Source organism: Mustela putorius, unplaced genomic scaffold (genome assembly GCF_011764305.1).
Source record: "Mustela putorius furo isolate JIRA1106 unplaced genomic scaffold, ASM1176430v1.1 tig00003853_pilon_pilon_pilon, whole genome shotgun sequence".
NCBI classification, from domain to species: domain Eukaryota; kingdom Metazoa; phylum Chordata; class Mammalia; order Carnivora; family Mustelidae; genus Mustela; species Mustela putorius.
Window position 1 is genome coordinate 83,642,565 of NW_025422005.1, and position 25,870 is coordinate 83,668,434.

A 25,870-nucleotide genomic window follows, 5' to 3' on the forward strand; every position below is an offset into this window, starting at 1 on the left:
AAGCTTGGAGTCAATGTCAAAGAGCATTTCCTCATATTCTTTTCCGGTTTGTTCTCTCATTTATTCTTTCTATTCTGAACACATAGGTTTAATGTTAAATCACCATCCAGATGTTAGTTGACTTCTCTGGAAATTAGTCATAGCTATCTCTTATGCAATTTCATTATAAGAAGAATATCTGAAGTTTATGTTTGAGTTCCACTATACTTTTTTAGTTGTCTGCTTCCCTAAATATTTAATGGTGAGCAATAATCATATAAACCATCCTTTTTTAATTCTATTGTCCATCAAGTGTTTATTGAGTGTTCACTGTGTGCCTGATGTTACAGTAATTACTGGGGTTACATGTGGAAATAAGGCATAATCCTTTGCCTATCTCTTCAGTCTTTCTTAGGTCATGTCTTTTACTCTATGAAAATTGCATTGCTCAGGCTATTCACAGTTACATCTCTCTTCATCTTTCAAGATTAAGCTCATTGCTCCTCTTTGGGGTTTCCTGGCGTCTAAGTACCCATTTGGTTTGCTTCATTGTGTTGAAAATATCAGGTTACAAACCAAGATTATAAGAACAGAATTGTATCATATTCATCTTTCTATCTCTCTCATTTGTCTGTGTATAACATAATAGCCACTCTACAAGTGTTGATTGAACTCTATATAAGCCATACAGAACTGAGTCTAGTAGGTGAGTAACATATCCAGAGATACAATATGGCAAAATAGAAATATTAACAAGACAGGAACAAGGTGTTGCAGTACTAGCACATAAAGAAGGAAAAAAGAATTAATTCTGTGCGCAAGTTTTTTTAGCTACTGTCTCTCAGATCCAGATTCAATCTTTTATATCTTTTTCTGTGACTCCGGAACTGGGAGTATATTTTGCCAAAAGAAATAAAAGATTGGAAAGCAAGAGGAGGGTAGATGAGGGGCTTCCTCCTTTGTGTTCTGCTTGCTGATCTTGACAGTGTTTCTTAGCCATGGAGTAATCCCACAGCCAGGAGTTATTGGTTTCCTTCTACCAGCTTCTTTCAAGACTCCTAGAACCATCCTTATCTTAGTCCTTCATAGGAGCCATTACTAGCAGCCATGACTTCCTTCCTTAGAAGGACTCAAGCTCAGCTTCATAGGACTTCACCTCTGAGCTTCTAGATCTGATAACCCTAAACTCTTCCCGTTGTTCCCCAGCCTTTGTGTGGTAACTGCTTCCCACAGTTGTTATTTCTTCCTTACCCATGGCCTGTGCTTTGATTTGCCAGCCCTGTAACATCAATGGAACTAGTTCTTTTGGCTAAGTCTTCTTTATGAGATACCTTCGTTGGGTGATTTAGTAGGATTTATTTTTATTGGTTGGCCCCGTGACTAACATGTACTGCCTGGAGATGGTATAGAAAAGACCTTACAGAAGAAGTGGTGTTGGAGCTAATTTTTATTTATTTATTTATTTATTTGTTTATTTATTTATTAGAAGATTATATTCATCCATTTGACAGAAAGAGAGATCACAAGTAGGCAGAGAGGCAGGCAGAGAGAGAAGAGGAAGCAGGCTCCTGCTGAGCAGGGAGCCCGATGAGGGACTTGATCCCAGGACCTGAGATCATGACCTGAGCCAAAGACAGAGGCTTTTATGAGCGCCTCACAGGCGCCCATTATTTTTAAAGGATATGTAGGAAAGCTAGAGAAAACTTTATGGACCTTAAAAAGCAAAAATGAACTAAACCAGCGAATCAAGTGGCTAATGACATACAGTGATCTGCTTCTAACCGCCGCTCTGTAGGACTTCATTGGAACTAGGAATTCCTCATCCTAAAAAAATAAAGTTCGAGAAGTAATATCCCTAATCTGAAGATCTGAATGAACCTGATTGGAAATATGTCTGTGACCATTATATTCAGTCCTATTAATAATAAAATCCATTGTGATTTTCATATATGATCCTCTTTAATATTTTTAGTAACATTGTAAATTTACCTGTGTAGATATTTTAAATAGGTTTCCTGAAGTCATATAGCTTATAAGAGACAGATTCCATTAGGATCTGAATTCTAATGTAAAATCCAATGTATTCTTCATGCACCATGTGGCCTTTAATTGCAGACAAAAGCTGTTGGGGGGCAAAAAGAGTTTATAGCCCTGTCAGATCATAGCATGCTCCCAAGGGCCCTCTAAACATGGGCATGGCATAAGAAATAATACTTCTTTGGCACTTAAAATTTGCAAGGCATTTTACAAAGTTTTTCTTTCTTTTTTTTTTTTTTAAGATTTTATTTATTTATTTGACAGAGAGAGATCACAAGCAGGCAGAGAGGCAGGCAGAGAGAGAGGAGGAAGCAGGCTCCCTGCTGAGCAGAGAGCCTGATGTGGGGCTCGATCCCAGGACCCTGAGATCATGACCTGAGCCAAAGGCAGAGGCTTAACCCACTGAGCCACCCAGGCGCCCCTTACAAAGTTTTTCTTACGGGTAATGCCATTCAGTTGTCACAACTATCCCTCCACTTTAGAGATGAGAAAACTAGGGCTTGAAGGTGTTAAATAATTATCGCATAGTTGGTACAGGACAAAGTCAGAATTTCATAGCAGGCATTCTGAATCCAGAGCCCACGTGCTTAATCACTATACTCTGGTGTCTCCTGTAAAAAACTATTCTTGTTTCTTAAATTGAGTGAACATAGGGGAACATATGAGTGAACGCAGGGGAAAGAAGAGAAAAGAAAAAGAGAGAGCAAGGCAAGCCATAAAACAGACTCGTAACTATGGAAAACAAACTGAGCATTGCTGGAGGAGAGATGGGTTGGTGGATAGGCTGAATGGGTGATGGGTATGAAGGAGAGCGCTTGTTCTGATGAGCGCTGGGTGTTATAAGTACATGATGAATCACTGAATTCTACTCTTGAAACTGATCTAACACTATACGTTAACTAACTAGAATTTAAATAAAAATTTGAAACATTAAAAAAGAAAACAAAAGGTATTCTTAAACTATCTTGTGGGGAAGGATATTTTCATCCTAAATGTCTGAATGAATAAATAATATTTTTACATTACAAGTTAAAATGGAGAGAATGAAGTAATTTACATGTCACTGTAAGTTTGAAGCAAAGTGAATTTGTTAGAGCATTATACATTTGGAGGTAACAATTGGATTCTAACACTAGACTGAAACTACTTTTATTGAAGTATTTTCAAACTTACACTGGAAAATTGAAATTGCCTACATATTAATAACTGATAGATTCATAAACTTTCATAATTTTCTAAATAACTTCTTTCTTTTGTGAATTTAAAATATGATACCATAGTCAAAAGTAAACTTGTTTAAAAGACTGCTACTATTTTTCAGGCATCTATATTGTTATATATTTATAATTTAGTTTATACCACTCTCATATTCTGCTTTTCCCCCCATTTATAGATACTATTGAAAGGAAAAAGCCACCCCACTTTCTTTCACGTGATCTGTCCACAATATTTCAATTCCTAAAGAACTAACATTAATTACTTTTTAAAAGCTATTCAGTTGTCAACTGAACTGGCATATAAAATCAAGATAAAATATGTCACTGCTTTTGTAGTCTAAATTGATTTTTTTAAAAAACTAATAAAACATTTATACAAAATTTCTTTTTGAAATCTAAGTAAATGACTAATAATTGCATTAAATAACAATGTAAGGCATTAAAATGTTTTTGATAATGATTTTTTAATAGTCATAATGTAAACTGTCATATTTAGAATGTGTTGATATGAAAAATTTTAAAATTGGTTTTAAAGGTCATGAGAATAAAATTAGCTCACTTTATCTGTCCAGGATGTTGACCTTTAAATCAAACCATATCAAGCGACTTTTAGCTACCTTTTCTTCTTCTAAGGACAGTGACAATGTAGCTGTTCAGCTTAATAATAGCAAAGTTTGGAAATTGTCATCACTCTTTCTGCTCTAAAGTCTAAAGCTTAAGCACTAAGTCAGGCAGTTTCCTACCAAAACTCCTGCAGGGAGTCTCCAGCTGGGCTGTCTCGCTGGATTTTTTTTGTTGGGGTCCCTGAGATGTCTCATTTTGCCAACTCTCCCAGGACTGTAGGAGCTCCCTCAGTCTCCAGCTATCCACTTCATTTCCTGCATACTAAGTCTTGCTTTTTTTTTTCCTTCGTATTCTATCTTGACAGAATATTTGGAATGACACTCTAAGCCCTGTAACTAACACACTTAAAATCTCTATTCATATCTGCAAAGCTGTTTCCACCAACTCCCAATCACTTCTCTGCAGACCACTTTGTTCCGTTAGTTCCCTAAATTCAGCTTCAAACATTTGAAGATTACATGATCATATCCAAACATTAATATTAAATATCAATACATATGCTGTACAAATATAGATTTAAAAAATCATTATTTTATAAAATAAAGTATAATTTTGTCTGTAGTCATATTTTTAAATATAGGCACAACAGTACTTTGGAAAACCCTGCCAAGTCAACATATGTGGCTGGAATTCATTTCTTATACTGGCTGCATAATATTCCAGAATACCTTTCACAACTTATTTATCTAATCATTTATAGATAGGTATTCAAATCCTTTCTAGTTTCAGCCACTATATAAACTGCTAAAATTAAAAGTTATTGCAGACTGGTTCCCTTGCTTTTGAGGACCTGAAGTCAGTTTTTAAATTTTAATACACATGTCAATAGATATGTTTTATATTTTTAGGATATAACATGAGATTGCTTTCACAAAATGGTGGAATAATTTACCTATCCATTGGTATTTAAAAGAGTAGTTTCTACCTGTGCCTGCAGCAGCACTAGGTCTGATTAATTTCCAGTCTTCTTTTGTGGTCACTTGGCTCCAGGGCAGAGGAAAGGGATCTGCATATCTGACTGTTCCTCAGCTCACACATTTTCTGTCACAGATCCTTGGGTCCTTTAATTCCCAAATGTTTATGAAGTGGAAATTAGGTTACTTTTCCCCAAGTCCTGAAAACTTGATTTCTTTGGTATGTTAAGTCAGGTACAGCACACCCATCTCCCTTTCAGTGTCACCTGGGATCCTGTCTAATCTTCTGTTATCTATTATTTGTTTACAATTATTCACAAATATGATAAATTTAAAAAATAGGTACATATGAAGAATGTATTATGGTTTTAAGTCAAACCTGGTGGATCTAGGTTTTATATATGACAAATGGCTACCAACAAACTCTTTAAAAAAAAAATATATATATATATATATAAAGTTTTACTTATTTATTTGACAGACAGAGATCACAAGTAGGCAGAGAGGCAGGCAGAGGGGGGGTGGGAAATAGGCTCCCCGCTAAGCAGAGAGCCCGATGCAGAGCTCGATCCCAGGACCCTGGGATCATGACCTGAGCTGAAGGCAGAGACTTAACCCACTGAGACATCCAGGCACCCCGACCAACAAACTCTTTTAATAGATGGAAATAGTCCGTATCATGATTATGGTTGTGGTTACACTGTTATTATATATAATTGTCAAATTTTATCAAGTTGTACATTTAAATTTGGTGAAATTAGCTGACTATAAATTATACCTCAGTAAAACTGATCCAAAATTTAAAAGCTGTGGTAGCATGTATATCCAGTAATACTAGATTAGGTATTTCAGGTTCTCTACCAGAAAAAAATACTGAAGTAAATATTCGAAACGTGAAATGTGCTTTTTTGTCTTGAAGACATTTGGCAATCCAGAAGTATGGAATTTTAGTCTTTCTAGTCTCATAGGAGTAGATAAGAAATGTCACATCTTATATAATATGGCAGGTTTAACAAGAGCCCCCATCTCACTCCTCTCACATTTTGTAATAATTGTGTGGGTAAGCGTAGACCCGAAGTGGGATCCCCACATAGCCATTTTCAAGTCAACTCGAAATACAGTTGGTATTTTTTCAGAATGAAGAGAAAAAGAATGACTCTAATAACTTCAACAATTAAGACATCTATCACTTCAATCTTCATGCATAACCATGGAATCTTTGATAAGGACACTGCTGGATTTGCTTGATAAATACTTGATATTGTCTTTACGGATCCAAATATTTTCTCCTTTCTGCCTGTTAACTGTTTAGTGTTGGTTTTGTTTTCAGGATAAATAAATCCTCCTGTAGTCCCCAAATGGGCTCAGCATTTCCAGATGTCAAATCCAGAATCAACAACTTCCAGGTCTTCAGAAGTGGAGCAAGTGTTCCAGCGGAGAGGGCAGGAGGATTGCATGTAGGCAGAAGTGAGTGAGTCTGTATGTTTCACACTTCTATTTTCTTTCTAAAGCAGGAGATAACATCACCTGCTGAGAGTAAGGAGGAAGGTTATGCAAGCAAGGTTCAGAGTCTTCTCTGAACTTTTGAATTTTATCCAAATTTTGAAATAGTCATCACGGGGAGTAAGAATAGGAGTTGAACAAAGAAACAGTAAAATAATTGGGTATCGGGTGAGGACCTAGTTGAGGTAGGTGATTATGAAGTTACACTGAGAATAATCTGTCACCTTCAGCAATTCTCACTCAACTATTCTTGTGTGAATATTGAGAAAATGACTAGTTGTAATTATCCAGATTGAGGGTATTAGAGGCAAGTGCAAAGGAGGAAAAGGGTGAGGAGACTAAGTACTAGAATGAGTGAAATGAAGGAGCAGGAAATCTGAGCTGAACAGTGATGTCTTAGATAGAAGAAGCGAGAGCAATGACCTGAGGGCCCACTGAGACACAAGAATGATCACAGAGGGAGCAGTGGAAAGAATAAGCTAGAATAATAAAATATTGTGCTCTGGAAACACAATGCTTGAATTAGTGTTTTGGTGGCAGAGGGGCTTTTTAAAAATTAATTCTTTATAAAGTATGAAGACATGAATGCATTCCCCTTTAAATGTTAGAGAAAAACCAAAGTTCTTTGATGCATTTGAGTAAAACCTAAAGCATTTTGGCTACCCACATCCTCTCTCCCTTTCTGCAAAGGTAAACTGTAATGACATTTTGATGTCTATTTTATGTACAAACATACCTAGCCACAAAGAATGCATGTTTTTCGTTTGCGTGTATGTATAGAGCTATATGGCTATGTATTTGTTGTATATACACATCATTCTGCTGCTTCCCTTATTTTCAGGTAATGATGTTTTATTTAACAACCACATCTGGCTTATTGATACATGGAGCTGCTGTTCATTCCTCTAACTAACATAGATCATTTCATTGTATGCATATATCATTTCATTATATGCATGTCATATATATGCATATCTTAGACTTAATTTTGTCATTTCCTTATTGGAGGTACATGGGTCAGGGTTCAGTTTGGGGAAAAAATAGCTGTATGTAAATTAAGCAGGTAGAGATGACATATAGGGAATTGGGGCTTACAAAAATCATTAGAAAGACTAAAATGAAAAGGTTCTCAGTGGATGCTTCAGGAATACCTTCCAAAATAGTACAGAATTGACCGACTAGGGATTTCTGGGTGGCTTAGTCATTTAAGCATCTGCCTTCAGCTCAGGTCATGATCCCAGGGACCGAGGAACGAGTTCTGCATCAGGCTCCCTGCTCAGCGTGGAGCCTGTTTCTCCCTCTCTCTCTGCATCTCCTTCCACTTGTGCTTCCTTGTGCTCTCTCTCTCTCAAATAAATAAATAAAATCTTAAAAGAAGAAATTGACCAACTAATGTAGCTATTACCTCTGAGACCTCCTCTGAAGTTATACCAAAATCAGGATGCCAACCCTGCTTCTGCTGCTTCTGCCACAACCTCCTGTTGATGCCCAGGAAACTGCGGAACAGATCCTGGAATGCTGCTGCTCTGTGAAAGGTCAACCAACCAACCAGAGCAAGAGCAACAAGACTGCATTTCTGCCATCTTGCCAACCTTTGGAAATTACCAAGTAAAAGCAAGAAGGTGGCGTCCACCTCACATGCAAATGCCACACAAGTGAATCTAAGTGGCTGACTCAATTTGTACCCAGAGCCCTAGCTGCAAGAGAGTCTGGAAAAGAAAGTTCTTAGTGTTCCAAACTTGAAAAAGAGGAGGTAAAGTGAAACCAGAATGAGCAAATTCAGTTTCTAACACAGAAGAAGGGCACTGGGATTATTTCCAATTCTTTGCAATTGCAAAAATGCTATAATGAGCATCCCTGATTGTGTCCCCAGGTCTCTATCTAAAGAAAAGACTTATAACTGGAATTTCTGAGTCAAAGAGTCAAATGTATCATGTTTGTTAGCTCAGGCTGTCAAAATGATACTGCAGACTGAGTGACCTAACAGAAGTGTATTTTCTCACAGTTCTGAGGCCAAGAGTCCAAGATTAAGGTACTGTCAGGGTTTTGGTTTCTTGTGAGACTTTTCATCCTGGCTTGTAAAGTGCATCTTTCTCATTTCTAAGTGGCTTTTTCTCTGTACCCATGTGGAGACAGAGGATGCTCTGGGATGTTTTCCTCCTGTTATAAGGACAACAGTCTTATCAGATTAGGGCCCCACACTTGTCACCTCATTTAACCTGTATTACATCTTGATAGACCCTGTCTTCAAATATAGTCATGTGGTGAGGGGATGGTGGTGGGGACACACTTTAGCCATAACGTCTATGTACAATTGTTATTTGAGAAATATCACCAAATTTCTCTCCAAAGAAGTTTTACCAAATTTATCAAATTTTCCAAGCAATAAAGTTTGAAAAAGTAAACTTTGAGATCCTGCACAATTATATAAATAAAAAACTGGAACTTACTGTAAATTTTATCTATATCTTTTATCTTTGCATTTGAGTATCTTTTTATAGGCTTGAAATCAAGTTTTGTATATATTATATATATATATAAATCAAGTTATATATATGTGTATATGTGTGTGTAAATATATATATATGTATACATATATATATATATTTGTGTGTGTGTGACACTAGAAAGGACTAAGTCAAAATGGCCAAGAAAACCTTTAAAGTTGAAGAAGAAAAAGAACTTATAGGTCATCATGTGGAATAGATTTACTCAGGATGAGTGTAGGATTCTGAGTATAAAGAAAGGCAGGGGACCTGATGCCAAAAGTGTTATATATTAAAAGGAGCAATAGAGAAGTAAGTAGATGGTGTTACCAAGAATGGGGGAGAGTATGCTGTATCCAAATGGCAAACACCTCAATGGAGTTTGATATGCAAGATCACATAGTGAACAAATACTCTTTAGATTCTTAGGAAAGATGGTATGCCAGGGTTTCTACCTTCAAAGGCTGCATGGTCAGGTGGTTCACCGATATTGTCATTCTTTGGATGTAGCCGTTTGAAAGAGAGAGAAGCATTTTCACTTTAGATTTCTACATATAAAATTCTCATTATCTTTTTAAAACAAAATAAAACAAGACAGTTTTACTCTGTAAGCTCAAACTTCTATAAAACATTTTGGAAGCAATATTCTGCCTTGTAATGACAACTGCAGTATTTTCAAGAGGAGATGGCTGAGGTTTTAACAGACTTAAACTCAGGTTTAAGAACCTTGAAAACTGTTGCCTCTGTTCTCAAAGTATATTAAATACTAACTGCACATTTTCTTTTTCCTGAAGATATTAAATGTGGGAGTTTCAATGTACTTCTTTTCTTTTATATATTTATTTTGCATCATCATTATTTACAACCCAGTAGGAATTTTAAAGAGTTGATTATTTTAAATAAGAACACTTTAAAATTTTTAAAGTATCTAATGTAGATATTTTAAAATATTTCTCCAGGCCAAAGTGTTGATCCTAAGTCCCGATACACAGGAAATTGCTTGACAAGTTCCTTTTTGAAATAAAAACACAATTTTAATTAAGAAAAATCAAAGAAATAGAAGCTTACCCTGGGATCATGCCACATTACAAAACTCATATCTTCCAAAGTCTGCATCATAATGAAAAGGGGTGAAAACTACTCTTGCTCTGAGCAGTTTTTTGATTTTTTTTTTTTTTTTACTTTTTGTTATTCACAGAAAGTGAGCATTTGAGACAACTTCCAGAATAACTGCATGAGCTCTGCAGACCTGCTTCCCCACTCCTGAGAGACAACTTTAAATGGTAACTCACCTAAGGGCATGTAGGAAATGCAGAAACATTTATTCAAGAAAATCTAAAATCTGTCAGAACAGTGAGAGTCTGTTGCACTTGGGACACAACCTCCTCTCTCTCTTTTCTCCCTCCCACCTCATGGTGTTGGAAGCTCTATTCTGTATGAGTGTGTACCTCAGAAGACAAGAATCCCTCTTTCCCCAGCTACAGTTAAGATCTTGAGTATCTCCCTGTGAAGGACAGGCCACCAGCATTTCCATTCCTCCCCTCCCCTTGCTCATGTTCCAGAGGTTAAATCTGAGATACAGTCATTGTATGGGGGTCCTTCCCTCCACCCAGCTCCCACACGTAGGGTGGAGGCTCTGCTGGTCAGTAATACTGGACTGTGATAATCCTCCTGTGGCTTAGACATAGAACAGAAGTTTCACCCCCAGAAGACAAAGACCTCATTATTCTTTCAATCCATAAGAAACAGCATTTGAGAAAATCCAAAACACATTCATGATTTAAAAAAAAAAAAAATCCAACCAACTAGAAACAGAAGGGTATTACCTTAGCCTGATAAAGGACATGTATTAAGACCACACAGCTAACATCACACTTATTGGTAAATTTTGAATTCCTTCTCTCTAAAATCAGAAACACAACAAGGATGTCTGCCGTCTTGCGTCTAGACAACACACTGCAGTTTCTAGCCAAGTCAGTTAGGTGTGATGGATGATTTTATGTGTCAGCTTGCCGGGCCATGAAGTGTCCAGTTATTTGGTCAAAAATTATTCTGTGTGTGTCTGTGAGGTTGTTTATGGATGAGAATCACATTCACATTTGTAGACTGAGTAAAGTAGATTGCCCTCTGTAATGTGGATGGGCCTCATCTGATCAGTTGAAGGCTTGAATAGAACAAAGGACTAAGTAAGAGGGAAATCCTCCCAGTGGGCAGAACTTCAAGCAGTGCAGCTGGTCATTCATTTTGCCTGAAAGGAGCAATGGCCAGGGATGTGATTATATTCCAATTTGTTGCCTCTGGCTAGTGGTTTAAATGGTCAGAGACTTAGAATGAAGTTGATTAGAATATTGATGACAAAGAAATTTGGAGAGAAGATACGTTGCCAGACCTCTCTGAATGGGCAAACTAGGTAAAGATATTTGTGTCCCATCTAAATGCTCACCAAATGGTGACTTAGCAGAGGACGTTTTAACAATCAAATGGACAAGAATGGCCATTCTGTAGTTACCAGTCAGCCTCTTTCTTTAGTCACCCTTGTCACCAAGGAGAAATTGGACTGACAATGGAGGTAAGGAAGAATGTAAGTGGAATACAAGAGATCCCTTAGGACTTCTCAGCATTGCCATGCTCTGTGGTTAAGACCAGTGGCCAACTACAGCAACCTAAATGAGGCAGGACTAGTAATGGCCCAAACTCTTCAGAAATGAAGATTTGGGTCACTCCATCATGTAAAGAACTATGATCAGCTGGGGTGCTTGTTGAAGGCAAAAGGAATACCGAATGAGTTACAGAAGATAGTAGTTATAAGTATCAGCTATGCTCACACGATCTGTTACAGAAATGAAGATTCTAACTGACATGAGTATTTCACCCTTATTCCTTGTTCTGTTTTGGATATATATGTATGTGTGTGTGTATGTGTGTGCATGTATATACATATATAAAAGAATAAAGATGTTTGCCATTTCTTTACTCTCTTATTTCCTTATTATATAACACAAGATGTATTGACTTTATATCATAGTAGTTAAGCATTATTAATTTTACATCATATTATTTACATCATGGAATATCACAGAAAAGAGTAAACATCACCCAAAGACTTTACCTCTTTTTCTGGGAGAGGGACATTTTTGGTTGTATGTAAGACAGTTGTAAAATGGTGGGTGGAATTATGACCTTGTTATTTCTTGATTTGGATATGAAGTATGCCTTAAAGAGATGTGAATGGGGCCGTGTCTGGGTGGCTCAGTCAGTGAAGCATCTGCCTTTGGCTTGGTCATGATCCCAGGGTTCTGGGATTGAGCCCATATTGAGCTCCCTGCTGAGTGGGCCTGCTTCTCCCTCTCCCTTTCTCCCTCTCCCCCAACTTGTGCATGCTTTCTCCCTCTCTCAAATAAACAAATAAATAAAATCTTAAAAAAAGAGAGACAGATATGAATGGGTGTTAAATTGGCAAGGAATGAACGTGTGATGGTTAATTTTATGTGTCCTATTGACTGGGCTATGGGGTATTCAGATATGAACTTTAACATTATTCTAGATGTTTCTGTGAGGGTGTTTCTGGATGAGATTACATTTGAATTTATATACTGAGTAAAGCAGATTGCTCTCCCTAATGTGAGTGGGTCTTACCCAATCAGTTGAAGGACTTAAAGAAAAAAAAGTTGAGTAAGCTGGAACTCCTGCCTGACCACCTTCAAGCTGGGACACTGGCTTTTTCCTGCTTTTGAACTTGAACTGGAACACTGGTTCTTTCTGTGTCATGAAGCTGCTGATCCTCAGGCTGGAACTATACCATGGGCTCTTCTGAAACTCCACCATGCTGATAACAGATCTCAAGACTTGTCAGCTTCCATAACTGTGTGAGGCAATTATTCATTATATCATTGGTTCTGTTTCTCTGGAGAACCCTGACTAATATAGTAAGCAAATGAAATAAAAGGAACTATATTGGAAACAAAGGTAAAACTCTCTCAATTTGAAGACAACTTGATTGTGCATATTGGAGATCTTGAAGAATTCACTAAAAAATATTAAACTGAATAATCAAGTCAATCAAGTTTACAAGGCACAAGATTAAAAAAAAAAAACTCAGGATGCCTGGGTAGTTCAGTTAAGCATCTGACTCTTGATTTTGGCTCAGGTCATGATCTCAAAGTTGTGAGATCAAGCCCTGCATCAGGTTCTGTTCTGAGCATGGAGCCTGCTTAAGATTTTCTCTCTTCCTCCCAAAATAAGTAAGTAAATAAATGAAAATTAAAATAAATAAATTTAAAAAGTCAATCATTATTCTATACAATAGCAATGAAAAATATGCAAATCAAATTAAGAACACAATTCCATTTATAGTATAATAAAGAATAAAATGTCTACAAGTAAATTTAATAAGAGAAATGCAAAACTTATTGCTAAAAACTATTAATTATTTTCATGGGACGCCTGGGTGGCTCAGTTGGTTGGACGACTGCCTTCGGCTCAGGTCATGATCCTGGAGTTCCGGGATCGAGTCCCACGTCAGGCTCCCAGCTCCATGGAGAGTCTGCTTCATTCTCTGACCTTCTCCTCACTCATGCTCTCTCTCACTGTCTCTCTCTTAAATAAATAAATAAAATCTTTAAAAAAAAAACTATTTTCAAAGAAATTAAAGAAGGCTTAAATAAATGGAAAGAGGGGCACCTCGGTGGCTCAGTGGGTTAAAGCCTCTGCCTTCAGCTCAGGTCATGATCCCATGGTCCTGGGATTGACCCCCACATCGGGCTCTCTGCTCAGCGGGGAGCCTACTTCCCCCCTTCTCTGCCTACTTGTGATCTCTGTCAAATAAATAAATTAAAACTAACTAACTAACTAACTAAATAAATGGAAGGATACTCCATGTTCATGAATAGATTTAATACTATTTAATACTATTATATGATTCCACTTACATGAAATGCACAGAACTAGGCAAATTTATAGAGACAAAAAAGTACATTAATTGTCATGGGCTGGGGGCTGGAGATAAATGGAAGTGCTTGCTAATGGGTGTACGGATATCTTTCTGGGGGTGATGGAAATGGTCAAAATGTGAATATATAAAAGCCATTGATTTTTATAATTTAGATGGGTATGTTATATGGTATATGAATCATATCCCAATAAATCTATTAATTTTTTAAAAAGAAAAAATATCTGAGTCTCACTTGTATGATATGGCATCTCTGTGTTCCATAACGCCTTCATTTAAGAGTTACCAAGCACATGGAGCACCTGGGTGGCTCAGTCAGTTAAGCATCTTACTCTTGATTTTGACTGAGGTCATGATCTCAGGGCCCTGAGATTAAGCCCTGCCTCGGGCTGTGCACACAGTGGGAAGTCTGCTTGAGATTCTCTCACTGCCTCTCCCCCAATCTAACCTTCCTCTTTTTTTCTCTCCCTTCCTATCTTCTTATCAGGAAGATCTCTTTCTCTCTCTTTTTAGAATGAATAAATAAATCTTTAAAAAAAAGTATTACTGCCTGATGATTCCCAGACCTGTACCCCTGGGGCAAATAATACATTATGTGTTAACAAAGAAAAAATTTAAAAAAAAATTAAAAAATTAAAAAAATATATTACCAAGGACATATGACCTATTGGAAAATTTTTTCTAAAGTTCCCTTAAAGAAAATCTTCAAGTGAACTTTTCTTCTAGAATTGAAATGAACTGAAGATAAATTCCCATTATGCTAGGTACCCCTTAAATGAAATTCCAAGATAGTAATGATCTGTCTAATGGGTCTGTCCATAGAAAAGGAGTATGGTAGATCTGAGAACTGAACATTTGTTAAAACATCTACATTTTATTTATTCATTTATTTTTAAGATTTTATATAATTATTTGAGAGAGAGAGAGAGAGAGATGAGCAGGAGTGGTGACAGGGATGGGGTGCAGATGGAGATGGTGAGACAGATGGAGCAGGGAGCCCCACATGGGGCTCAATCCTAGATCTTGAGATCATGACCTGAGCCAAAGTCAGACACTTAACCAACTGAGTCCCCCAGCCTCCTCAAAACACCAAAATTAAAAAAAAAAAAAAGTTTGGCAATAGTTTACTTTCTAAATCAGTTCATTCATCCAATTAATTAGGTAATAATTACTGAACAATTATCTCACAATGCCTGACTTCTTATGCCTCTTACCTTTGTATTCTAGTTATGTTAGTTAATAAGTTTGCTTCTTGTTTTCAATGTAAATAATTCCTACCTTTCCTGATGGGAAGATCATTGCTTTACATTCAACAGAAAAGCAGGCCATTATCAGTCATGGAATTATATGCATATTCCATGTCCTTTAGGTTTTGATGAGTTAAAGATGATTGGGAGGGAGACAAACCATAAGTGACTCTTTTTTTTTTTTTTGAAATATTTTTTATTTATTTATTTGAGAGACAGAGAGAGCATGAGAGGCGAGAAGGTCAGAGGGAGAAGCCGACTCCCCATGGAGCTGGGAGCCTGATGCGGGACTCAATCCCGGGACTCTGGGACCATGACCTGAGCCAAAGGCGGTTGCTTAACCAACTGAGCCACCCAGGTGCCCCCTTAAGTGACTCTTAATCTCACAAAACAAACTGAGGGTTGCTGGGGGGAGGGGGCTTGGATGAAGGCGGGTGGGGTTATGGACACTGGGGATGGTATGTGCTTTGGTGAGTGCTGTGAAGTGTGTAAACCTGGCGATTCACAGACTTGTACCCCTGGGGATAAAAATATACGTTTATAAAAAATAAAAAATTAAAAATAAAGATGTTTAATATCATGATGCCTTACTATTCTAACATATTTATTTGTTTCTTTGCCACAATAAATGACAGAGGACTTGAAATTGCCAGTGTTCCTTAAAAGTAAGGGAAACCTTAAAATCAAAAACCAAACCCATATATTCTAATCAAACCGCAAAGCATTATGTTACATTATGGGAACTAATCCACACATTACTACTTGGATGCCTAAGTGAAATTATGAAGAAAATACGGCAATCATATGCTACTGCTTACATTAATAACATTAATAGTAATGAAACAATTAAGATTTGTATATGTCTTTATTTCACAAATTATTTCACATATATTAGTTTCTTTGATCCTCGTAGCCTTTGAAGTATATACTAATTATCCCCACTTTGTAGATGAGAAAATTGAAGCTAATAATTTAAAATACTTGCTTGAATTTTTTAAGCCAGTAAAGAATTCTCTTTAAAGAACTGTACACTTGCAGAATAAATGGGTATTAATCACAGACTTAGGTTATTGCTTTCCATCACCTTGTCCTTGCCTCATGTTAATTACCCAGAATTAACCACATATAGGTTGTAACTGTCATTTGTGCTATTCATCAAGTATTTCTGACCCTCTGCCTCTTGAACACATGATTGTACTTCATGACCCCCTTGGGGTTAGATGAAACCATGTGACCAGTTCTGGCCAATTTGTTGTGAATGAAAGAAATACAAGTCACTTTTGCACCAGAAGAGATGGGATGGAAAGCCTACAGGTACATGGTAAGAATAGTTGATTCCATGTGCATGAGGTTATAATTTCCTTTGTTGTGAAAATAAGTTTTTTCATTTTGATCAGATGAAATGCTATGTGGAATGCCATGATGGTGAATAAGATACTTTGTGAAGTCCTCAATGATGGTATTGGCAAAAACAATGGCGGAAAGGAAAACTCATCCAGGATTTCTGTTTCAATGAGAATGAATCTCCACCTACTCCGTAAAAGTCATATAGCCAGTGTAATCAGCTTACCACCAGATGACTGGCTTGCCATTGCATATCACCAAAATGGTACCATATTGAGGATTGGATGTTGGTTTGTGCTTTTGGCAGATTAGACACTAGTCAGATCAGCAACACTAGTCAGGTCAGCTTTGGTAAAGTTATATCCATGTTATCAAACTATGCATAGATTCCATTCCTGCCACCATTGCCACTTAAGTTCAGAGGCCCATTAAGAAAGATGGCTAGGGAGAAAGGATGACTGACATTCCTAAGGTCTATAGTTTTTCTACCTGATCATTAAGAACCTCCTCTGCAATAGAGGTCCTTTGGTACACATTTCACATTCACCAATATTGTCATAGTCTGTGCCCCTTTGGAAAGTCCATGGACTTTCCTAAGCTCCCTTTACATCAGTTTTCTAATATTCTTTCCAAGTCCTTGACCATCTGACAAAACCATTTACAGCTACCCATGAATTAATACAGACTTGTATTTCTGGACATTTCTCATTCCAGATGTAGTAGATGACAGATGACCACATTTCATACCTGAAGTTCTGATCCCTAGGAGGATTTTCCTCTACCAGTGCTCTTTGAGTCACCCTTGAGTGGGGCTATAGTGTTGTAGCTGCTACTTTGAGGTACTACTAGATACTAGCACATCACAAAGATTCATCTGTAGACCAGACTCAGGATTGTTTTTCCTCAGTCAACTGGTTGTAAGGAGTTTCCCAGAATGCCATTTTTGTAGGTCTATCTCCTAGAACCATTCCAAGTACAAATTCTGTATTGTTCAAGGTCTAGTCAGGAGACAGGACCCCATGATCATTTAAAAAGGGAAAGTTTAATATAAAGCTTTATTAGAAAGAGATTGGTGTAAGGAGTGTTTCAAAGAATTCTAAAGTAAGAATAGCAGATAAAGATGTGACGGCTACCCTTAGGGTTGAGGTAAGTACCCAAGAAATTGTCCTCCACTATTAGGGCTAAGATTCAGATATCAGTGGAAAGAATACCACAGCGGCTTCCTAAATAGTGAAGTCAGCAAAGTGCTTCATCAATGGAACCTGCTGGAAATCCATGCTCTGGGAAGTACTAAGACTCAGAACTTGTTAGGCACCAAGAAAGGCTGCTGGATATTGTTGGAGTCAGGGACTTGAGAGATTCCCCTCTTTAGGAGGCTAGTGCATTTCCATATTTAGTTCAGACTGGGTCAGCTCTGGACTGGGTACAAGACAAAGGTCAGGGGACGGCAGACCTCTAGTGCCCCTGGTGTATGTCCATGCCTGGGACTGAGGAGAGGCAACTTAGCCTGGGGCCAGGCTCACAATGTCTGGGTTTCTAGACCAAGCCACCACAGCTGTATGAGTTTGATAGTGGGAAAAACACCATCAAAGCTCTGCCCTGCAGGAACCTTACACTAGAGAAACTGTGTAGGGTCTGAGTGAAGGAGGAAAATCAGCTCTCCACAGGACATTGGTAAGACAGCATACCAGAAGCAGGAAGAGGAGAAGCCTTTCTCCTCCAGTGCCCCTCCAGGCCCTCTACTGACGAGGCTTGACATCATGCTAGGTGGCAAAACAGAAATACTGAGAAGGCCTAATACCGTCATTCTAGAGCAGGCAACAAGAGTTGATCTGGAGCGAAGAGGCAAAATATTAACCATCAGCACAATAACTTTATTTTTATTTCTCAATTTTTAGTTATTTTTATAGCATCTTGTAGTTATTTTCACCCTTTATTTATTAAATAATTCATATTTTTGCATACTGCTTAAAGTTCTTTAGGCTGTAATCCTCTTAATAGTTTTATATAGTGATTCTGGCACATGATAGGTGGCTTTCTTGAACGTTTTTAACTTGCATTGTGATCTCCTCTGCAGTAGAGTTTTATCTGTAGAAACTCTGTCAGAAGTGTTTTGAAGAGAGAGTTTGTGTTCAGTTGTGCCAGAATTTTCAGAGATATATCATTAATTCAGAGACACTAGGAATTTTCTGAAGTGTGACTTCCTGGACCTTGGTTAGAATTTTGGGGGAGGGGGAGATAGCTTTCCCACAGGAGGCCCAAGTTTTGTTATTGAGTGCATATTTTACAAAGTTTCACTTCCTTTATTCTTTCATGATAATGCAAACTTTCAGATTACAGAGGCCAGTCCTCCCGGGGACAGTCAGAGCATCAGCTAATTTCAGTCTCATTCTCTCAAGAACCAAGAATCCCCAAATGTCCTTATTATTCGTCTTTTCTGCTTTTTTTTTTTTTTTAAGATTTTTAAAATTTATTTGACAGAGAGAGACACAGCGAGAGAGGGAACACAAGAAGGGGTAGTGGGAGAGGGAGAAGTTGGCTTCCTGCTAGAACAGAGAGCTGGATGCGGGGCTCAATCCCAGGACTCTGGGATCATGACCTGAGCCAAAGGCAGATGCTCAACTGACTGAGCCACCCAGGTGCCCCCTCTTTTCTATTTTTTTTTTAAGGCAACATACACAACACCGTCTTTCAGTGAACTACAAATTATACCACTTACTACTTACCTTGGATAAGTCACTAAAGCTCTCTATTTACAGAGAGGTAATGTTACAGAGGTAACATTGTCTGACTCAAAGGAAGTAAGAATTAGCTACTATTGATACTATTATCAATGAACTTGTGGAAACGGGATGCTCTGGAACCTGTGACAAGCTTTGAAAGAGAATCAAAACCATCAAGTTTTAAGGCAAAACATGTTGTCCTTTTTTTCACTTAGGAAACAAGCCCTTGGCTTGCTATGGGGTTTTAACAAATACTAAATACCTAAGCATGGGACATCATGTGAGTATGTGACCTGAGCAGCTCATCATGAAATAAGCACTATAAAATATTAACAAAAAATCATAAAATTAGATAAGCCTTCAGCAAACCATACTCATGTAGAAATGGTACATATAAAAATTAGTCCCCAAAGTATACATTGCATGAGCATTTGGCTCTTGCTACCAACCACAGGCATACTGTTGGGATCACACAGGGAGTTCTATTTGAGCAGTTAACTAGGGGTAAAAATTTCAAATCTGGGTTATAGATGGTCCTTTATCATATTCTGGAATCAGTGTACTTCTGTGAAAAAGGGCAATGGAATGGAGACATCCTCCCCCATGGTATATAACAATGCCCACTGTGCTACAAAGGAGGGAGGCTGGGATTAAGATTCTCTATTGCTCCAAGGACAGAGACTAAGGGTTGTTGGATGGGACTTAGAGGGTAACAGGTAGACTCTAGAAGTCAAGGTGTATGTGGCTTCTTGGAATGGTCCCAGAATAAAAGCATATTTGTAGCCCTGGCAGTGTTTTCCCAAAACTCCATTTGATGTATTTATCTGATCAGATAGTATGTTTGATAAGAATTCTTGCTCTGTCAATGCTAATACTATTTTGTTCCCAGGCACTCCTAAGCTTCTTCCACAGCCAGTATGGTGGGGATGATGTATGCTATGCACCAGCTTAACAACATGGTTTTCCCACACACTAAAGGACAACTGGCTACTTCCATGGCTAAGTGTTCATCTCACCACAGCTGCAAATACTTCTGGTCCACCTGCCGCCCATCTGGAGGATGCCATGATTTGTCCTTAATGACAAAGATACATTGGGTTTGCTTTTCCTGCTCAGTTTTTCCCAACAAGATCATCCATGAACTCACTAACTGGTTGCTTTCCCCTCAGATTTTACACATAACATTTTTTTTCTAATCAATTAAATTACTGTCCAGCAAAAAAAGCAAAGCCGTTGGGTAATATCCAAGGGGTGACCTGTCGTATCATGAATCCCATTACCAGAAACAGCTAACTTTATGGATGGCTGAATGTAATATTAAAGACTTGATTATGGCCTCAGGAGATCCCAACTGGAAAGGATGAGAGAGAGGAAGGTTTTTGACAAGATGTATGTTCTAAGAAACAAAATTTAATATATGATACTATTTATCCTATAATCAGAAAAAGAGTCTAGGAACCAAGGGGCAGGACTGGGTAGGCTTCCTCTTAATATTACACCTGTACTTAAAATTTTGAAGCATGCTGGTTGATAGGCTTTGGTACCCAAATAAGAATTCTCCCACTAAAGAACCCAGTGATGATCCCATTTAATGGGAAGTGTAGACTGTTGTGTGGCAGTTTGGGATTTTTCACGCCATTGAATAAGCAGGCATGGCATGCTGGTAATTAAATTCAAAACTTTAGTCCGTAAGTTGCAAAATATCAACAGGATTGTAGAACTGGAGGAGGAATAGACATATTAGACTTGGAGCTGTACCAGTCATGGATAGGTTTGGTTTTTCTTCCTTTGGGGAGTTAAGGACTATTCTCCCAAGTGCTTGAGGCATAACTGAACTATATTCTGCGGGAATGGACATGGGTGGGAGGAGAAAGTACATGAAGAAATATGATATTAATGTTAGGCAGTCAAAGGAGTGAATTCTGGTGGTAGGGATTTTTTTTTGTTGTTGTTCTTTTTTTCCTTCTGACCAGCATCAATATGGCCTTTCTATGTTTAGAAAATTCTTTGCCTTAGAAATCTCTGTGGGATTTGGCCAGGTGCACCAAGCAGATCTTTCCTCCGGGCTTTTGATACTAGAACTATTAACACTGGAGAGAGGACTGTGGGGCATTTTTGTGGAAGTAATAGCAGAGGTGCTTCTCTGTGGCATCCAGGGATCAGCAACGGTGGCAGCAGGGTCTGCACATGAGTTCTGTGGCATAGTTTTTTTCTGAGCCCATCTTTATGCTTTCTGGCAATTGTGTGAGTCATGGTATCCTTAAGCATTTCCTGGTTCAGACTGCAGTTAAAAAACCTTGAATCTCTCACTGGCCAGAATGAGCTTAGAGAGGAAATAAATAGTCTTTTAATAACTTGTATTCCTTTTAGACATTAGCACAGAGCCGTTTTAAGCAAGTATATCTGATACTGTGGCTTATTAATAAATAATGTGATCCTCAACCTTAAAATATGAGAGTTTGCTAAGAAATATAAGGCATTTACATGCAATAAATACAATCTATAAAACGACATAAAATTAAATGCTAAATTGGGAACAGGCAGTGTTAACTTGGAAAGTCTTCTAGAAAGAGATGGGACTCTTGTAAATTCCTGAAGGATGAGTAGGAGATGGTATTCTGGGAACCAAAAAGTATAGGAAGACTATATTCACTGGGCAGCTGACCAGCCTGACTTATGAAGTGCATATGTGAACTGAAAGCAATGGGAGGTACATCTGAATGGTTAAGAGGTAACATAATATTAAGGCCATATCCTCTAATCAGAAGTAGAGAAAAGCTCTATTTCTGCAAATATTAAATCTATCTTTCAATTTTATTAGAACTCTAAACATTGGGTTAAATATTTTGCCAGGAGTCAAGTCTGACTTAGCCTCCTCCCTACCTACGGGCAAACTTACTAGACATTCTTTCCAGGACCGATGAAGAAATGAGCTGGCTGGGACTTAGAGGAGTTAAATAATAAAACATGAAGATAGTCTCCAAATATATCAATTTGGGGTCAATTTTCCTTTTTTTTTAAACTTATTTTTTGAAAAAAAAATAATAAGCAGTGAAAAACTAATTATAGCTTGGCATTGGCCGTGCAAAGTTTGAAGATTATTTCTTGGTGGCCAGGTCCCCTCGCTGTCCTCGACTCTTAGACACATTTCTGCTCATTAACTTGAGGAAGACGTCCAGAAGTAAAGGCACATTTGAAAGTGGCTGAAAATAGTTTTTAAATACAACTTCCTTGGCTTGACAGTGAGATGACCACACGGTCCGGTCACTGGGTCAAAAATCAATTACAAAAACAGAAGGGAGCTTTTCAAGTCTTTTATTTTTGCATTAGCCTTGGTAAAAGAGGGACTCCAAAACCACAACCAAGAAGAAAAACAACCATTTAAAATACGGGAAATACAGTACTGGCTTTTTCTCTCGGCGGGATGGGTCGGCTGCCTTCCAGCCTGCTTGTGGATCCCCCCGAAGTTGACGGTTCGCTCTGTAGCTTCTGCCCAGACCCCCCGCCCCCGCGGAAACCCACGCTCGGCCGTCCCCGAGCCAGGGCAGGTGAGGACGCCCTCCTCCAACCTTCGCGCGCTCGGCTTTCCTCCCCCGGACAGCGGCCCTTTCCCCACCCTCGCCAGGGCCCACGAGCCCCACTCCCCGCGTCTCCAGCAGGCCGCGAGCCAGGTGGGGACGAGGCGGCCCCGCACTGGCCCCGCCAGTTCCGCGTCTGCGCAGCGGGCGAGGGGCTGGAGCGGGGCCGGCCGGGGAGGTGCAGGATGCGCGGGAGCCAATGGGCACGCTCGGGGGAGCCGGGCTGGCAGCCGCGGCGGGCCGGGCGCGCACTGTCGGGATGGAGGGCGACCGCCTGGCATCTCAGGCGCGCTCCTCCGGCCTCCCGGCTGGGGGCGCCACGGGGGAGAGCCCGGGGGTCGACGCCCCCCTCCTGGGCGGCAGCGGCTCTTCCGCCCTGCTGCAGGCCCAAGTGCTGGATCTGGACGAGGACGAGGACGACCTGGAGGTGTTCAGTAAGGTGAGGACGGCGGCGGAGGCGGCGCGTCCCGGGAAAGTTCCAAGTCAACTCCGGGAGTTGGCACCGTGGTGCGGCGGCCACCCCCAGCGCGCCCGGCCGGCCCCGGCGGAGGCTCCGAGCTGGAGGTGGGTGGGGTCTCCGCGGCCACCCAACCCGGGCAGGCAGCTCGCCGCACTCCGGGCTGCGTCCCGACCGGGCCGGGAACCGCGGGCGCGCCCTCCTCTGCACTTTGACCTTCCATTCCGCACGGCCGTGGCTTTGTGGAGTCGGCAAAGTTGTGATTTTGTCCGCTTTTTTCTCTTTCTCCTTTCCTGTCTGACGCGGACACCTCATCCGGACAGTTTCCAAGCGCGGGAGGCGGTGGCCCGAGAGTGCCCCTCCCTAGCCGCTTCTTTTCGAACGCAGCCAGCCCAGAATTCGGGGAGAGAGATCACCCTAGTCTAGAGAAATTATTCCTGATTTAGTGGTACTGATTGTGGGTTTGAGACTGAACTGATTGACACCGGAGGTGTGAGCCTTGCGCCCAGTGAGACCAGGTGGCAAGGAAGTCCCCTCTTCAAGAGCAAACGGGTCCTGTGTCCGGCAGGAAGCTCCTCGGCCGCGGAGTTGAGGATTTTTTCAGTGATCTATTGGTCCCCAACCCACCGCCAGCCGCTTTCGTTTTCCTTTCCCCGGGAAAATCCGGGACCAAAGGGCCCTCCTAACTTGCAGTAGAGTTGGAGAGAAATTCACTCGGGTTTAGTGGTAGACTTGTGGTGCCTGTAGACTGGTGGTTGTGATTTCTTTTTGGAAAAGGAAAATACCTTTCTTAGAGGGCTGTTAAAATGTCAACCCAGTTTTTTATCATTGCTGCTGGTAGAACACTCCAGATGAGAACAATGTATTAATTACTAAGAAGCCTGTGCAGTGGTTAAATGTTACCTTGAGGTGTTAGGGAAAGCGATCTTCCTAACTAGTGCTATTTTTTGGGAGAGTAAATTGGAGTTACAAAGTGAACAAGCATACTGTGACCCCGAAGAGGAGTGTGTAAAACTCCTTTCTCCCTTTAGGGTTAAATGAAATGGTAGGCGCAATCAGATTCTCGATGTTCAGACAGAGTAACAGTTTTGTGCTCTTGAGAAAGTTATTTGACCTTTCAATGTGTTTAAATTGTTAAACAATGGAATTATTTTATGTTCACTTGTAAAAAAATTAACACTGCCGTTTTATATTCCACACATACTTTATGTTCAGATCCGGGACAATTGGCCTATCCTTCACGTTGCCTTCTAAGATACCATTAGTCTTTGCATATTAGTGTAGGGTTCTGTGTTGTGAAACTTCCAGCATGGGGGAGGGAGATGGTTGGCTGGGAGTGGCAGCTGTGTATCAGAATCATCTAGGATTGTTTCAACCCAGTCCTGCTCTTTGTCCTTCCCCAGATTCTAAGAGTCCCAGTTCCCTCTTAAGAATCATGGTCTTAATGAGCTCCTGCCCAGAGGCAGATCTAAGATGAAGCTCGTGGAATGGGAGCTTCAGATGTTTATGGGCTTAGGCCTCTGGAAATGTTGAGAGTTACTGGGAATTGTGGATGTTCTAGGTGGGCAGGGAATGGCAGATCGCAACCAGAAGCATTTCTAAGTTAGCATTTCTGGTTAATTGCCTAAAGCTATGTCAGAAGAAAGGCATCTAGATCTCCGAGGCTTAGAAGAGTTGTTGAGATTTCTTTTCTCATTCTAAATTGGCATTTGTTTTTCTATTTGCTTTTGTTTTGTAAGTTTGGATTCTTTTTAAAAGTATGTCAACTTCAGCTCCATACACCATACACCTGGATCTACCCCACCTGTTCGTGCTTTATACCAACCTGTGTTAGACACTTGGAAAAAAGTTAAGAACCACGTTTATAGAGACTGGCCATGTAGATTAAGGTATATATGTAATGTTGATTAAGTCTGAAAAGGGTACTTGGAAAAATTTTAAGTTAGCTGCCTGCTTATAAGTTGAGTTTTACAACTATTAACCACAGTTAGTTAGACAAGCAGATTTAAGAAAGTCCTCTCCATTTGGCCTGCTCTCTCTACCACGCCCTTTCTAGCCTGCTGCTCTGTAGAACTTTCCCACTGACCCACAGTTTACCCAGGAGTACCTGAAACAATTACTTCTAAAGGATACTATTGCTACCCTCTAATACTTTCAGATCAACTACTTTAATATTCAGGCTAACATTTGTCTTATTCCCTTAGATTATTTCTGAATGTCTATCATCATAATCCCCTCCAGAAGCTTTTTAAAGAGTAGAATCTTTGGCTTATTATTAATTCTTTTCTTCCTATAGTATCTTATAAGTGCATGGCAAATACATGTGAAATACTTTTATGTAAGATATTGCACTGAGTGTCTGGAAAAAAAAAAGACATGATTCAGTTCTTGCTGTCAATCTTGGAGTCCAGGTGGAAGATGTGACAGAAACTCTAAATGGCAATATAAATCAGGAGAGATGCAAAACAAAACAAAGTATTGTTTGGAGTTTTCAGGTAATCCAGTAGGAGGAAAATGATACCAAATCTCAGGAGACTGTAGGGAATGCAAAGGATATTGATTAAAAGAGTAAATATAGATGTTGGAAGGTAGGAGAACATGACCAATGATTCAAAAACAGAAAAAAGAAAAAGGAAAAAAATTATAACAGTAGTGTAAGAATAGTGTTAGGACCGGGCCAAAATGTGGCTTGCAAAAAATTTAGAGAAGAGAGTCTGGTTTCTATTTAAAAAAAAAAAAAAAAAGGAAAAAAGTTCTTTTTTGAAAATAATATGTTAAAATAAAATAAATAGTCTTTATTTATTTTTTTAAAA

General features: G+C 39.3%; 1 protein-coding gene across 3 annotated transcripts in view; it reads left to right on the top strand.

The window, feature by feature from the left end:
* The first annotated feature begins 22,790 nt into the window (after positions 1–22,790).
* Positions 22,791–25,870, top strand: part of SNX7 (sorting nexin 7) — a 96,433-nt gene continuing 93,353 nt past the window's right edge. The window contains exon 1 of one of the 3 annotated variants that reach the window (XM_045064892.1): positions 22,791–23,039. In XM_045064892.1, coding sequence (XP_044920827.1) covers positions 22,800–23,039 — 240 coding nt within the window. In that variant the 5' untranslated portion in view covers positions 22,791–22,799. The other 2 variants (XM_004752538.3, XM_013056115.2) reach the window with 2 other exon arrangements.